The 12,474-nt window shown below is 40.9% G+C and overlaps 6 protein-coding genes across 6 annotated transcripts; 3 read left to right on the top strand and 3 right to left on the bottom strand.

The window, feature by feature from the left end:
* Positions 1–1,298: 1,298 nt before the first annotated feature.
* Positions 1,299–1,661, top strand: HIS7 (Histidine biosynthesis bifunctional protein hisB; the record flags this gene model as incomplete). Its single annotated transcript, XM_064831317.1, has 1 exon — positions 1,299–1,661. One exon carries the CDS (start codon positions 1,299–1,301, stop codon positions 1,659–1,661), a length of 363 nt encoding a protein of 120 aa, XP_064688185.1.
* Positions 1,662–3,367: 1,706 nt separating this feature from the next.
* Positions 3,368–4,562, top strand: ATC70_012134 (uncharacterized protein; the record flags this gene model as incomplete). Its single annotated transcript, XM_064831316.1, has 4 exons — positions 3,368–3,416; positions 3,474–3,660; positions 3,721–4,056; positions 4,115–4,562. 4 exons carry the CDS (start codon positions 3,368–3,370, stop codon positions 4,560–4,562), a joined length of 1,020 nt encoding a protein of 339 aa, XP_064688184.1.
* A 53-nt stretch (positions 4,563–4,615) lies between these two features.
* Positions 4,616–5,642, bottom strand: ATC70_012133 (uncharacterized protein; the record flags this gene model as incomplete). Its single annotated transcript, XM_064831315.1, has 3 exons — positions 4,616–4,831; positions 4,884–5,417; positions 5,478–5,642. The coding sequence occupies 3 exons, from the start codon at positions 5,640–5,642 to the stop codon at positions 4,616–4,618; spliced, it is 915 nt and encodes a 304-aa protein (XP_064688183.1).
* A 463-nt stretch (positions 5,643–6,105) lies between these two features.
* Positions 6,106–7,701, top strand: ATC70_012132 (uncharacterized protein; the record flags this gene model as incomplete). Its single annotated transcript, XM_064831314.1, has 9 exons — positions 6,106–6,136; positions 6,196–6,411; positions 6,476–6,605; positions 6,666–6,717; positions 6,771–6,812; positions 6,881–6,917; positions 6,979–7,062; positions 7,121–7,416; positions 7,477–7,701. 9 exons carry the CDS (start codon positions 6,106–6,108, stop codon positions 7,699–7,701), a joined length of 1,113 nt encoding a protein of 370 aa, XP_064688182.1.
* A 396-nt stretch (positions 7,702–8,097) lies between these two features.
* On the bottom strand, positions 8,098–8,819 carry ATC70_012131 (uncharacterized protein; the record flags this gene model as incomplete). Its single annotated transcript, XM_064831313.1, has 2 exons — positions 8,098–8,478; positions 8,544–8,819. The coding sequence occupies 2 exons, from the start codon at positions 8,817–8,819 to the stop codon at positions 8,098–8,100; spliced, it is 657 nt and encodes a 218-aa protein (XP_064688181.1).
* Positions 8,820–10,505: 1,686 nt separating this feature from the next.
* GOS1 (protein transport protein gos1) lies at positions 10,506–12,262 on the bottom strand (the record flags this gene model as incomplete). The annotated part of the gene is made up of 2 exons (XM_064831312.1): positions 10,506–11,669; positions 11,732–12,262. 2 exons carry the CDS (start codon positions 12,260–12,262, stop codon positions 10,506–10,508), a joined length of 1,695 nt encoding a protein of 564 aa, XP_064688180.1.
* Between the last annotated feature and the right edge of the window lie 212 nt (positions 12,263–12,474).

Raw genomic sequence — 12,474 nt, 5'->3', positions numbered from 1 at the left:
ATAATACAAATAGGTTTACTATCTACCCAACAATTGATTTGTAAATCATGATTAGCATGATTTACCCAAAGGACCTAAGAATAGCCTAAAACCTTTAGTGTGAGACCTTGCTATGACATTTGATATAACATCGATCTAGTAGTATGTATCTGATAGGTACAGCCTCCTTAGTCTATATCAATAGTACATATTTGAGTGTATATCGCTGAGCATACATGTTTAGCATGTATTTGGCTATATGGCATGTCTATAGCATGTCTCATATATAGTACAAGTCTGTAGTACATAAAGTATCTGTAGCTATAGTATCACGGATATAAGCATGTCTCTTATAGCGTGGATCATAAAGTGCACATCTGAAGCAACAAGCTCATATTGCATTAATCTTGGTGCCTATCCAGATATGGTAAACATCCGTAGTCAATGTCGGAATACAAGTATAAGTCTATAGCGCCATCCATGTCCGTGGTGCCATCTATAGCCTATATCTTATATAGTATGAATCTTATAGTACTAGCGTATCTGAAGTCCATATCTTCTTAGAGTATAAATCGGTATCGTACATCTAATCCAGTGTACATACAGTTTATATCTAAATCTGGTAACTGGATGAACTGTCGGAATGCAGATCATAGTGGATGTATTCCACAAACACAATGTGGGGAACAAACAACAAAACCCATGTATCAAAATCGACCAAACAGAGATTCGTGATGCCTACGAATCGTGTGATAAAAGAGTCAACAACATTAGCAAATTGTAGTGAAATCGGGATCAAATGGATTCTTCACGGAGCTACACTGCCGAAAAGGCAAATTATCCCAAATCAATCGCTGAAAGTTGACTTTCGCTAGAGTAGTAATGGCGTATATAAGTCTTCTGCTGTGCACCAGCATTAGGCAATACACGCCCTCGATTCATTTTATAAACTTGAGCATCGTATAAAGGTTTCTGTGCTGTTGTGATTGAAGAAAGACGTATTTTTGCCCAGGTAAACTCCAAACTTGAGAGCTAAAACCCCAGTTTTTGAACAAACTTATTGCAGTAGGTGTCCAAACAAGGTCTGATCTTGTAGAGCAAACACAAGGAGCAAAATCAGTCAAAAATAATAGAAAAGAAGCCTAGTTGAATTGATAGTTGTACTAGTAATAGTGCCAAAACACTGTTTTTATATACATATTGGTTACATTTACAACTTTACTCTGTCGCTTAACTATCTGACAACCAATGTAGCAACTGAAACAATAGAATTTTGTAATGCGGATTTCGAGGTGTTTCAGGTACTTGAAAATGATAATATGGGTAACTTTGAAGACTCGGTATGGCATGTTGAACAATATCACTACTTCAATCTGAACAGTGTTGCAAATTTCATGCTGTCAAACAAGGTGCGTGATCAAGGCAACAAGGTTGTTCTGACTGACGAAGGTTCTGATGAGCATTTTGACAGATATATTCACTTTCAACAAGCCAACTACCTGCTCGAGCCTGGTCTCTCGGTATCTGATGGCATTGAACTACTCTCTGACCAAGAACGTCAAAAGAAGCTCAACATATTTAACAACCAAGAAGAGTTCAAAAAGTACACCAAAACCGACTTTATTGGGCACGAAGACGGCACCCATCGTAAACTGCTCAATATTAGTTTGGCGTCTCTCTAGTGGTCTAATTTTAGTTTGTTGTCCAAGATGGCCATCGAGCAATATGGGTCTCCTAATCCGGCTCTAACCATTGCAGAGTTTGTGAAGGGTATGGAACGCACCAGAGCTGCGACTGACTGACACCCACTGCGCACTTTGATCTCCATTCTCTGTTCCCTGACTATATGCTGTGTCATTTAGGTGATCGAGTTGAGATGGCCCATTCGATTGAGGCTCGTACGCCGTTTTTAGATCATCTACTTTATGAGTACATCAATGGTTTCCCTTCATCAATAAAAATCACACCCAATAAGGATGGCCTTTTGATAGAGAAGTGGATTCCCGAGAAAGCCGTATGTAACGCAAGACATCTATGAACGCACAAAATTACCCTTCTTTGCCCCACCTACCAAGAAACCAAATCCTAAATTCATGGATTTACTAAGCAAACTTCTCACAAGCAAAAATATCGATAGATTGGGATGGATCAGATATGATAAGGTCTCTGAAGCTATTACAACCTATCTGAAAACCAATAACCTCAGAATTTGCCAGGCTCCCGTGATCATTACCTGTTGCATTATTCTATCCATTCGATTCAATGGAGCGCCCTACAGGTCAAGTAGATTTATGAATACTTTCAATAGGGCTGTCGATTCGTGCAGTGCCATGTAAAATGGTGTATCTTCAATTCATATTGAACCGAATAAAGAAAGAGGCTATGATTTCATCTTTATACATAATATTCAGGGTAGTAAGGATACGGTGGTGGAACTCCAACTTTGATGGCACTAATAGATGAATCCCGATTAAGAATAGATACCAGTACTTTGGTAACCATATGAATCAATGCAATTGCTTCTTAAGGGAACAGCATCCGCAATAGTTTGCTTGATCTATACCCAACGGGGTTCGACATGAGATGCACAAACGTTGATGGCAGAAAAGTAAATGATACACTTTTTTTTTTTTTTTTTTTTTGGTTTTGTACTGTATTTCACTCCCCTAGGGTTGAGTATATCGCCACCAATTGCCAATATACTCAACTTGCCGCTATATACTCTGGATGTTGTGATATTCTCAATACAATCCGCCGCAGTGCTCACTACTACAGGGATAAAATTCAACATTTATTTTGAAAACAAAGCAGAAAATCGCCATCTTTTGGATAGATACTCAAGAGTTCTGTATGATATGATATTATGAAGATCAGACTTCTATTTTGTTGTCGCCCTTGATCGAGTGTCTCATTTTCAAAAAGTGTCCCATCTCCAATCAAGTGGCCCACTTTCCCTTGAACAACTTTCTTTTTTTTTTTTGTAATCCCTTGAACAACATTCGGCTATAACTTAGCCTGGAGGCGGGATTTTTGACAGGTTTTCATGCAGGGCTAGATCAGCATTTCCATGGATCTACCAGGCATGGGGAAATGTCTTTACAAGCAGAGATATTCCAACCAATCCCAACCTACCCCGCTTTTATTACATTATTCACATATAATAGTTTGTGTGTTGCTAGACATGATGGATTAGATCTGCCCCCCCCCCCCTGAGGAATATTCTCATAAAGTTTGTCCAAGATGGTTTTTAGTGCCACCCAATTGTAAGGCTACTAAACCTGCTCATCCGCGGGACTGGATTCAGCCTTATAAAATCACCAGTTTGTGTGGAATATTGCTCTTTCTCTTTCTTCTCTCTAAATACCGCTTTATACTACATTATACCAAAATGAGATTAGTTATTAGAAACGACTATGATGAAGTATCTGAATGGGTTGGTAAGTGGCTATGGCATGAGTGTAATAAATGGGCCCCCCCTTGACCATCATCCAAAGCTCACTACATCAAGGAACGCATCAATCAATTCGAGCCAACCGAGGAACGCCCTTTCGTGCTAGGCTTGCCTACTGGATCTTCACCCATGAACGCTTACCGACGCCTTGCCGAATTCGTCAAAGAGGGCAGGCTATCATTCAAGCATGTTGTCACCTTCAACATGGATGAGTACGTTGGCATCCCTCGGTAAGTATATTTCTTAAATTTTCCGCTTCTATTTTCTCACACACAAACACACTCAAAAAGCTCCCATAAACAATCTTACTATTCATTCATGTGGACAAATCTGTTTCAGCACATCGACATTCCTCCTGAAAACATAAACTTTCTGGATGGAAACGCACCCGATTTGGAGGAGGAATGCAGACGATACGAGGCCGAAATCTTAAAGCACGGTGGCATAGAACTGTTCATGTGCGGCATTGGTCCAGACGGCCATATCGCATTCAACGAGCCTGGCTCATCACTGACATCGCACACAAGAGTGAAGACATTAGCGTACGAGACCATCGTTGCCAATGCGAGATTTTTCGAAGGCGATATCACAAAGGTACCAAAATTGGCGTTAACCGTTGGTGTAGCGTAAGTTGTAATTGAGCAGTATTATTTTGTGTAAACTGCAGCTAAAGCTCTTTTGCAGGACGGTGATGGATGCAAGAGAAGTATGTATCATCATCACGGGAGCACATAGAAGTATCGCATTATCAAAATGTGTGGAGGAAGGCGTGAATCACATGTGGACGGTATCTGCTATTCAAATGCATCCAAAGGGGTTGATTGTTTGCGACGAGGATGCTACATTGGAACTTCATGTTAAAACTGTGAAATACTTTAAATCGATTGAGCATGTCCATCAGTCGTTGATTGGACAGGAAAACTTGGGTTTACAAGGCGAATTACTATCGACAAAGCGAGTACAAAGATCAGATAAGCTACAACGAGAGATGATGGTCAGAAAACTCATGAACGACGAGCTGAATAGCAGCCATTACGACGAGGACTCGGAATACGAGAACCTGCATGGTGGCTCGTCCACTCACAGCCAAAAGAAGAGACGAGTTGCAATGACGGAATCGCCCTCCCCTTGATTTTCTAGTGTGTAGTAATAGTTTTTTTTCGCTTGTATTTATTGTTGTTTTTTTTACCAGTGTTGTATTTTAGCCCAAAACACATCATCTAATATATTGTCGTGCTCCTTTACAACTGTCTTGCCTTCTTGGTTGTATGCCAGGTAGTAGATGGTATTGATGTGATTTTCTTTTAGATATGCAGGTAGCTTCTCATAGAATAATCCGACATCGTTTGGGCCATGGCAATCATCCGATAGAGTAAATCTGCCTTGTCTTTCCAAAATAGCCTAAAAAAACACAGTGTTTATAATTGCCATCCTTTACTGTCTTGATCCTTACCTTGATGATGTCTCTCTGTGGATATGCATCCAAAAGCCCCTTTTTCCATGATCTCGAGTTGATTTCAAATAATCCACCATACTTGACCACTAGATCAATGTTGCGCAAGACACGTTCCCAAACTTCGGGCTCTAATAGGGTCATGTCAGCGATGCTTTGATCAGCAAAGATACGAATGAGGTCAAAGTGTCCTACGACTTCAGGCCGGACAGATTGCAGCATGACATGTTGTTCATCAAAATAGCGGATGTAGAGATTCTTCAACGAGTTGTTTGCTTGGCTCAAGGCTTTAGCGTAAAGTTCAGGCGAGAAATCAATGGGTGTTGAATTGACGTGGTGAAGAGACCCAACAACATAGTCTGCTCTGTGATCATTTCGAAGATGATGGACATGTTGAGCATAATCCTTGTTAATAAACTCAATCTCGGCTCCAATGACAATGCTGATTTGGTCCTTGTACAATTGCTGAACTCGTCTGGCTTCTACCTGAAAATCGGCATATGTTGTCTCCAAAGTTTTTGGTGTGCAATTGGCCTGTCAATAGTGTCTTAGCAAGCCTTTGCTTCCTTAATGTTTGGCATGCTTTCATCATACCTCAATTTCTTCAGGATACAGCTCGGATTCAGCGTAACGAGGCATGTGCTCGCTCAATCCATAACCATGGAAGCCTTTGCGGATAGCTTCCTTGACGACATCCTCCAAAAGGCCGTATCCATGCTTACAAAACTGACCTGAATGACTATGAAATGAGTATGGCATATTTGATGTCCAGTTGAGAAAAGATAGACAAGAGAAATGTGACAAGACAAAGGTGTGTCTTAACGTCGCCTATTGAAACAACAGCAAACATTTGAGGTGGCACACAGCAATTTGGAGGCAAGATCAATGGATGCATTATTAGTCATTGTCATGATTTTTCGTATCTTGACAGCCTTGCGGATCGATTATTGCCACGGCACCTTCTTCACGCTCCTGAACCAGAACAACCAAAGGACACTTTATATCTACAGCATCATTTGCCATGATTTAGCTTCATGATTATCGCAAAACCTGGTGCTCTTTCAACAGATTTGCCTTGGAGTCACATCATTTGCCATTGGATGAGAGCCTCAACTGAGCAAACTACAAATTGTGAGTCAGATTGTTTTAGCCTTTCTTCTCGTTTCTTTTCGATCAATAAATCAGTGTATTCCACACTTGAACACCCCTACTTTTGCCAATCATGTCCTATAACCGTACTGTAATTACTGAAGGTAGTATAAAAAGTGGATGGTAAATGGCCATGTTGACTGAGATCCTGTATGACGGACAGCTTTGAACGAGCTCGATGACAAGCGCATCAAGGGTATCAAGCCTCTTATTCCTCCTCAAATCTTGATGGAAGACATCCCTCTTACTTTGAAGGCTGCACAAACCATTATTGAAGGTAGAAAGGCTGCTGAAAATGTCATCAAGGGTACTGACGATCGCCTTTTGGTCGTCGTTGGCCCTTGCTCCATTCACGATGTCAAGGCCGCTAAGGAGTATGGTAATGTTACCCCGCAAAATGCATGTTTCGGTAAACACTGACATTGCTTCTTCTTTTTTTTTAGCTAATCTTTTGATTGAGTATACCGAAAATGCAAAGGAAGACTTGTTGATCATCATGCGTGTTTACTTTGAAAAGCCTAGAACTACTGTCGGTTGGAAGGGTTTGATCAACGATCCCTTCATGAATAACAGGTAGCATTGAACCCTAAAATATTGGACGGGATGCTAAAATAGGCAATTGCTACATTTTAGTTATGAGATCAATAAGGGTCTTCGTATTGCTCGTCAATTGCTATTGGATCTTGTAAGTCTTCTTTTGGGACGGATGTGTTTCGACATGCTAATGGTGTTTGATAGAATGAAATGGGCATTCCTACTGGTTGCGAGTTCTTGGATACCGTGGGTTGATCTGATTCCATTTATGCTAATGTACCAACTTAAACTTTTTCTTGTATTTTTCTTATTAGATCTCTCCCCAATACACTGGTGATCTTGTTTCATGGGGTAAGAATACTTGATCAAGTTGTGAAAAAGGATGGCTTGTAACCGGTTATCCGCGATTTAGGTGCTATTGGTGCCAGAACTACCGAATCACAGATTCATCGCGAGTTGGCCTCTGGGTTATCATGCCCTGTTGGTTTCAAGAACGGTAAGAAAGCGCAGATAATTTGTAGATGAAGTTAGGCTAATATGATGAATATAAATAGGTACTGATGGCTCAAACGGTGTTGCCTATGATGCCATTAGAGCTGCTAGCAATGGCCATCATTTCTTGTCAGTGACCAAGCAAGGTTTATCTGCAATTATTCAAACTGAAGGAAATGACGCTTGTCATGTCATTCTCCGTGGTGGTAAGAGTGGAACTAACTTTGATGCTGAATCTATCCAAAAGACTTCCCAAGAGCTCCAAAAGGTCAAGTTGGCCCCTGTCGTCATGGTAGATTGTAGTCATGGCAACTCTTCAAAGGATCACAAGCGTCAACCTATTGTTGCTCAATCCATTGTAACGTATTCATGCTCTTTAAATTCAGGGATAGCACTAATAGTTTGTATATGCGTGTAGGCTGAACAATTGGCCCAACCCTCTGTCACAGGTGATAACATTGTTGGTGTTATGATTGAATCCAACTTGGTAGAAGGCCGTCAAGATATTCCTAGCGAGGGTCCTCATCGCTTAAACTATGGTCAATCCATCACTGATGCTTGTATCAATTGGGAAGATACCGTCAAGACTTTGGATGTTCTCCGTGAGGGTGTTCGTGCTAGACGTGCTGCCAGAAAGGCATAAAAGAGCCCTCCCCAATGCATTTACTGCAAACGAAAAAAAAATGTATAGATAGTATCAATATTTAAAATAAAAGGGTTGCATGAAAGTTGTAACTGATGCAACAAAGACACAATTCAGGCCTTGACAAGTATCATTCTATATATATATATATATATATATATATAAAGGCTCATTATACAATCAGTCAAGTAGGCTGCCATGGCATAATTATGGGATCAGTGCTGTATTGCCAAGTAATACCTATTTTATGCCCTATTGCATCTCTATACGTCAATACATTCACATGGATCTTTCAATGCTACATGCACACAGTGCATTTAGGATCAGATCAGAGGGATTTTTGCTGTAATTTAGACTGACAGCCCAAGTGTGTTTGCATGCAAATAATATAAATGTTTATTTAAATACTTTTGGGAATGACAGGATGGATTCAAACTGGCTCTGTGGTTGAGTCGTCGTTGGCTTCTTTGGCTCCAACTGATCCGCTCTTGACGTTAACGAGGAGATAGATGGCAAGTGTGGTAATGATGACACATAGGAACTACTTTTACAGGTTATATCATTATTTTCACTACTACTGCTGCTTGTAACAGAATCTGAATCATCTTCGTACAGATGTGGCACCTGGGAGATAGAGCCATGATGTTTCAGCCGATGGTTTTCATCTGTAAGCTGTTTGATATGCTCGATGGCTTCTTGCAAAATGTCAGCGCGACTATTCTCTGTCTTGTGTTGCAGTGCAGGCAAGCATTTTGATAAATCATGAAATAAGTTGTTCTATGGGATGGAGGCTTGGTTTAGTTTTCCATGGCAATCAAATGCTACAGCATAAAACGAGTTACCATTCGATCTCTTCTTCTACGTTCTACTCTGTTGTGGGTTTGTCTTCTTTGCATAATACGGTGCATTACTGTATCACTGTCCAGACTGTTTTTGTTGAGGATATTGACACCATTGACCACAAATGTAGAAGTGGTAGGATTGGCTAAGGGTATCGGGCTACTGCTCTTGTTATCAATCATGCGCTGCATGGACTCGGAATTGTAAACAATGAGTCGTTCATGAAGAGGATACTGTGAGCGCCTTTCAGAGATGGTAGAGGTCTTTCTGGAGCTCATAGTTTCGAGATTGATATTAGGAAGGGTAAGAATGATGAAAATAAAACTTGTGGGCCGTTTAAGTAGATGATTTAGCATTCAAAAGCCGTTCAAAAACCTTATGTAATGACCCCTTCAGGTGAAGGGAGACCTAGATAATCACTTAGGTAATAAAAAAAATTGGTTTCTAAAACTAGTAAAAGGAACCCAGTGTCCGTACTCTTTTTTTTTTTTTTTTCCTCATGTTTGAGATGCTTTTCACTGTGCTCTTTTGATGAAGCCATCGCATAGTTCAGACAAGAATTACACCAAATGCTAATCATAATCGTAACCTATTGTGAGCACACCGATCCAGTGTAACAATCAATTGATTGGTAAAGAAAAATACCTCTGCTTCACACTGGAATTTGATGTTCATTAACCAGAGATACTGCTTCCGTGGGATTGATTGAGTAATCCATGCTGTTTCAGACATTAAAAGAGCAGGCCCCAGGAAAAACAACGGATGGTATTATATAATACGACGCAATTGTTAAGGGACGCAGAGGGAGGAGACCAAGATGGGCACGCAGTAACGACAGATGGGATAGGCACCAGATTGCCGCAATCTAAAGGCAACTGTAAACGCTTACGGAATTTTTGATACCATGCAACAATATGCGCCTCTAGTGCCATAGGTTTGGAGCATTCGCAAACAATACACAGCGTCAATGCGTTATGATATTCTGGCAGCTCTCAAGAGCAGCGATGACCTCCATTATGAGTTTGCCAGCGAAAAACTATTTAATGTCCGCTTGACTTACTGTTCTGATTTGATCATTTCTGATCAATTTGCGACTTGGTTGATTTATTTTGCAAGTTTTGACTATGTCAACAGTAAAGATAATTCAATGCTCCCTTAAGCTTTCTAAACGTACTTTTTGAGGCGCATCCAGTGATGCAAACTATTACAGGTGTTTGGAATGAACTTGATGAGCAGTTTTTGAAAATGTAAAAAGAAGGTTTTGGCGAAAATGTCGAGATTTTACATACAAAGGTTTTACAGACGCGTTTTCAGGGGTTGCTCTGGATCGAGAGGATCATTTTGAGTTGTTATATGCCATAGTAAAAGTCTTCATTTTGAAGGTCAAAAACGCAATCGTTTAGTTTTCGGTGAAAAGCATAAGGGGTACCTCATGCTTTTGGGTCGATTTTTGGCCATGTTTTTTGGGTTCCCAAAAAGTTGAGCAAAGGTGTCAGGAAGCAAGTGCTAAACGAAAACAACTGTTTGGTGCTATTTTAGCGGTCTGAAACGACGTGTAGCACGAGAAATCACTGCTTAAATGCATAAAGTTTAAGCTGTATTTGGCATGTATTTGAACAATAGTAGGTACTGTTAGCATGCTCTTTGCCCTGATAATAGGAATTGTTTCCATGCATACAAACGCGATATATCTTAAAGGAGTCGGATCCACAGCCACAACTTTTTGCGCGATAATGGGCACTGAGAAAGTAAAGCTCTGTGATAATTTGCGTAATTGAGAATGATATTATATGAATGCAATTTATTATGAGACATGAGTATGATGGGAGAGATGATGAAATAAAAAGTGGATGCACCATTACTGAACGGATGATCTAGTAGTACACTTTGCGTGCAAATGGAGCTGGTGATGGGGCGGCAGAGGGTGGGCGAGAGTATGTAGAAAATTTAGTATTTGAGGAGGATTAGTTGCTATATACATTATCATAATTCTTGGGCTGCACTCTTCTTCGCAGACGCTGATTCTTCTTCTTCAAGCCCAACTCCTTTTGTGCCGCGAACAATTTTGTCAAGGCTTCAATTACTTTTGGTGAATTGACATTGTTTTTAGCTCCAAAATCAACCGCTAGTTTGTATGGATCATCCAGCTCTCTGATGTCCACCATGACCTTAATACTCTCTGATAACTCGACCTTGATAGTGATTAATAAACTATTTTCAGGAGGTGGTGGCAGCGCTGTCTTGAGTGGCGTAATTCTGCCATCTCGTCGATAATTGACGGGTTCGGGTATATCAATTGGCACTTCAGAGTACCGTTGCTTGCGAGGATTTGAAAATCGTGAGGATTGTGATTCAGAAAGCCTATCGGGTATAGAATTAAGCCATGATGGTTTGTCTGAAGGTATATGGTGATCATTAGGGTAAGTGTTAGTTGTAGTAGTAGTTGCAGTGCGATTGGATCCCCAATTCGAAGCTTTATTCGCATTAGGAGATGTCCAGTCTCCGTTTTGCTGTCGATTAAAGTACGCCCCCCAAGCGTCAGTTGGATTTGTTGGTGCTTTAGTAGTAGTAGTAGTAGTAGTGGATGATGCCGTCCACTTATTGTTGGTAGTTGTTTCCCAATTGCTTTCTTTGCTGGCTGATATCCAGTCATTGTTATTTGAAGTGATCGTAGGAGCTTCTGTAGGCGTTGGCGTAATCCAATTGTTTGCTGCAGCTTGCCAGTCATTTCCAATCGATTTGGCACTATCTGCCCCTTGATTGCTCGTTGTCAATGCTTGAGTCTGAGATGATCCCCAGCTAGGTTGTCTTTCATCTTTGCCCGGATCTCCAGCTTTAGCATGGCCCCATTTGTTCTCTGGACGATCCTGCGCTTTGACAGTTCCCCGGTTATTATTGGCTGATATATCCTCATCTTTGTTGGAAGTCCATGTTACTTTAGCTGCTGGCTTGGTCTTTTCGGCGTTGGAGGCTTTGTTGGACTTATCAGCTATCACCCATCCTGCAGGGCTACTGTCGTTCAAACCATCAGGGTTTGGAACTACATCCTTCACTGCTGCAGCCCAGTCAGTGTTATCTACTGCTGGTTTGCTGTTCAACTTGTTGTAAGCTTGAATCGTGGGTGGAGTCTATTCAAATTGAAATATTGATAAGTGAATCCTACTACCAAATGTACATGTCTGATACATACATTGCTTTTTTTCTCCCAAAAGGGTGTATCCACTAAATTTGTATTTGACCAGCTCGACCCATTTGTTGAAGGAGGCGGTGGTGGTCTGGTTGTTGATGGAGGCGGGGGTGCTGATACGTAATTTGTGGTAGGTGTGTATGGTCTTGTATTAGAACACTTTGCTGGAGCTGGCTTCCCTGTAGGTTTCTTCTTGGGCTTCCCTGTAGGTTTCTTCTTGGGCTTCCCTTTACGCGGCTTTTCTTTGCTTTCTGGAAGACCCAGCGATAATTCAGTTTCTCGAATAGCTTCCAGCATCTTCTCCTTGGGCACTTGAATGTTCTTTCTGCGTGCTAAAATGATTTCTTCATTGATAGGTTTGTAGTTGGTACCACGGCGATGTAGATTGCCACTGCCAACATCATTTGGGCCCACTTTGACATTAGGATCAATCAGTGAATCCCAGCCTTCTGATTTGGCAGGCTCCTCTACAGGAACTTGAGTGCCCCATGAAGCTGTAATAGGTCCATACTCTTCGTCACTACTATCACTCATGAGTATTTCTGTATATGGGTGTGTTATTATTATAAAGTAGGAAGCCGAGGTGTATATACAAGTAGAGAAAAAAAGGTTTTTGTCCTGATCAACTCGTCTAATCGGGTTTGATTACACACACATCCCAGTCACCGTAAGCTTACTCATGTCTCAATAGCCTTACCAGTGATGCGCAACAGATGTTATCAGAGTAGATCATCCATGCCAATGTC

The sequence above is a fragment of the Mucor velutinosus genome, assembly GCF_035048745.1.
Source record: "Mucor velutinosus strain NIH1002 chromosome Unknown tig00001567, whole genome shotgun sequence".
In the NCBI taxonomy this organism is placed as follows: domain Eukaryota; kingdom Fungi; phylum Mucoromycota; class Mucoromycetes; order Mucorales; family Mucoraceae; genus Mucor; species Mucor velutinosus.
Note: the sequence above shows the minus strand (reverse complement) of the source record. Positions and strands in the feature narration are given on the sequence as shown.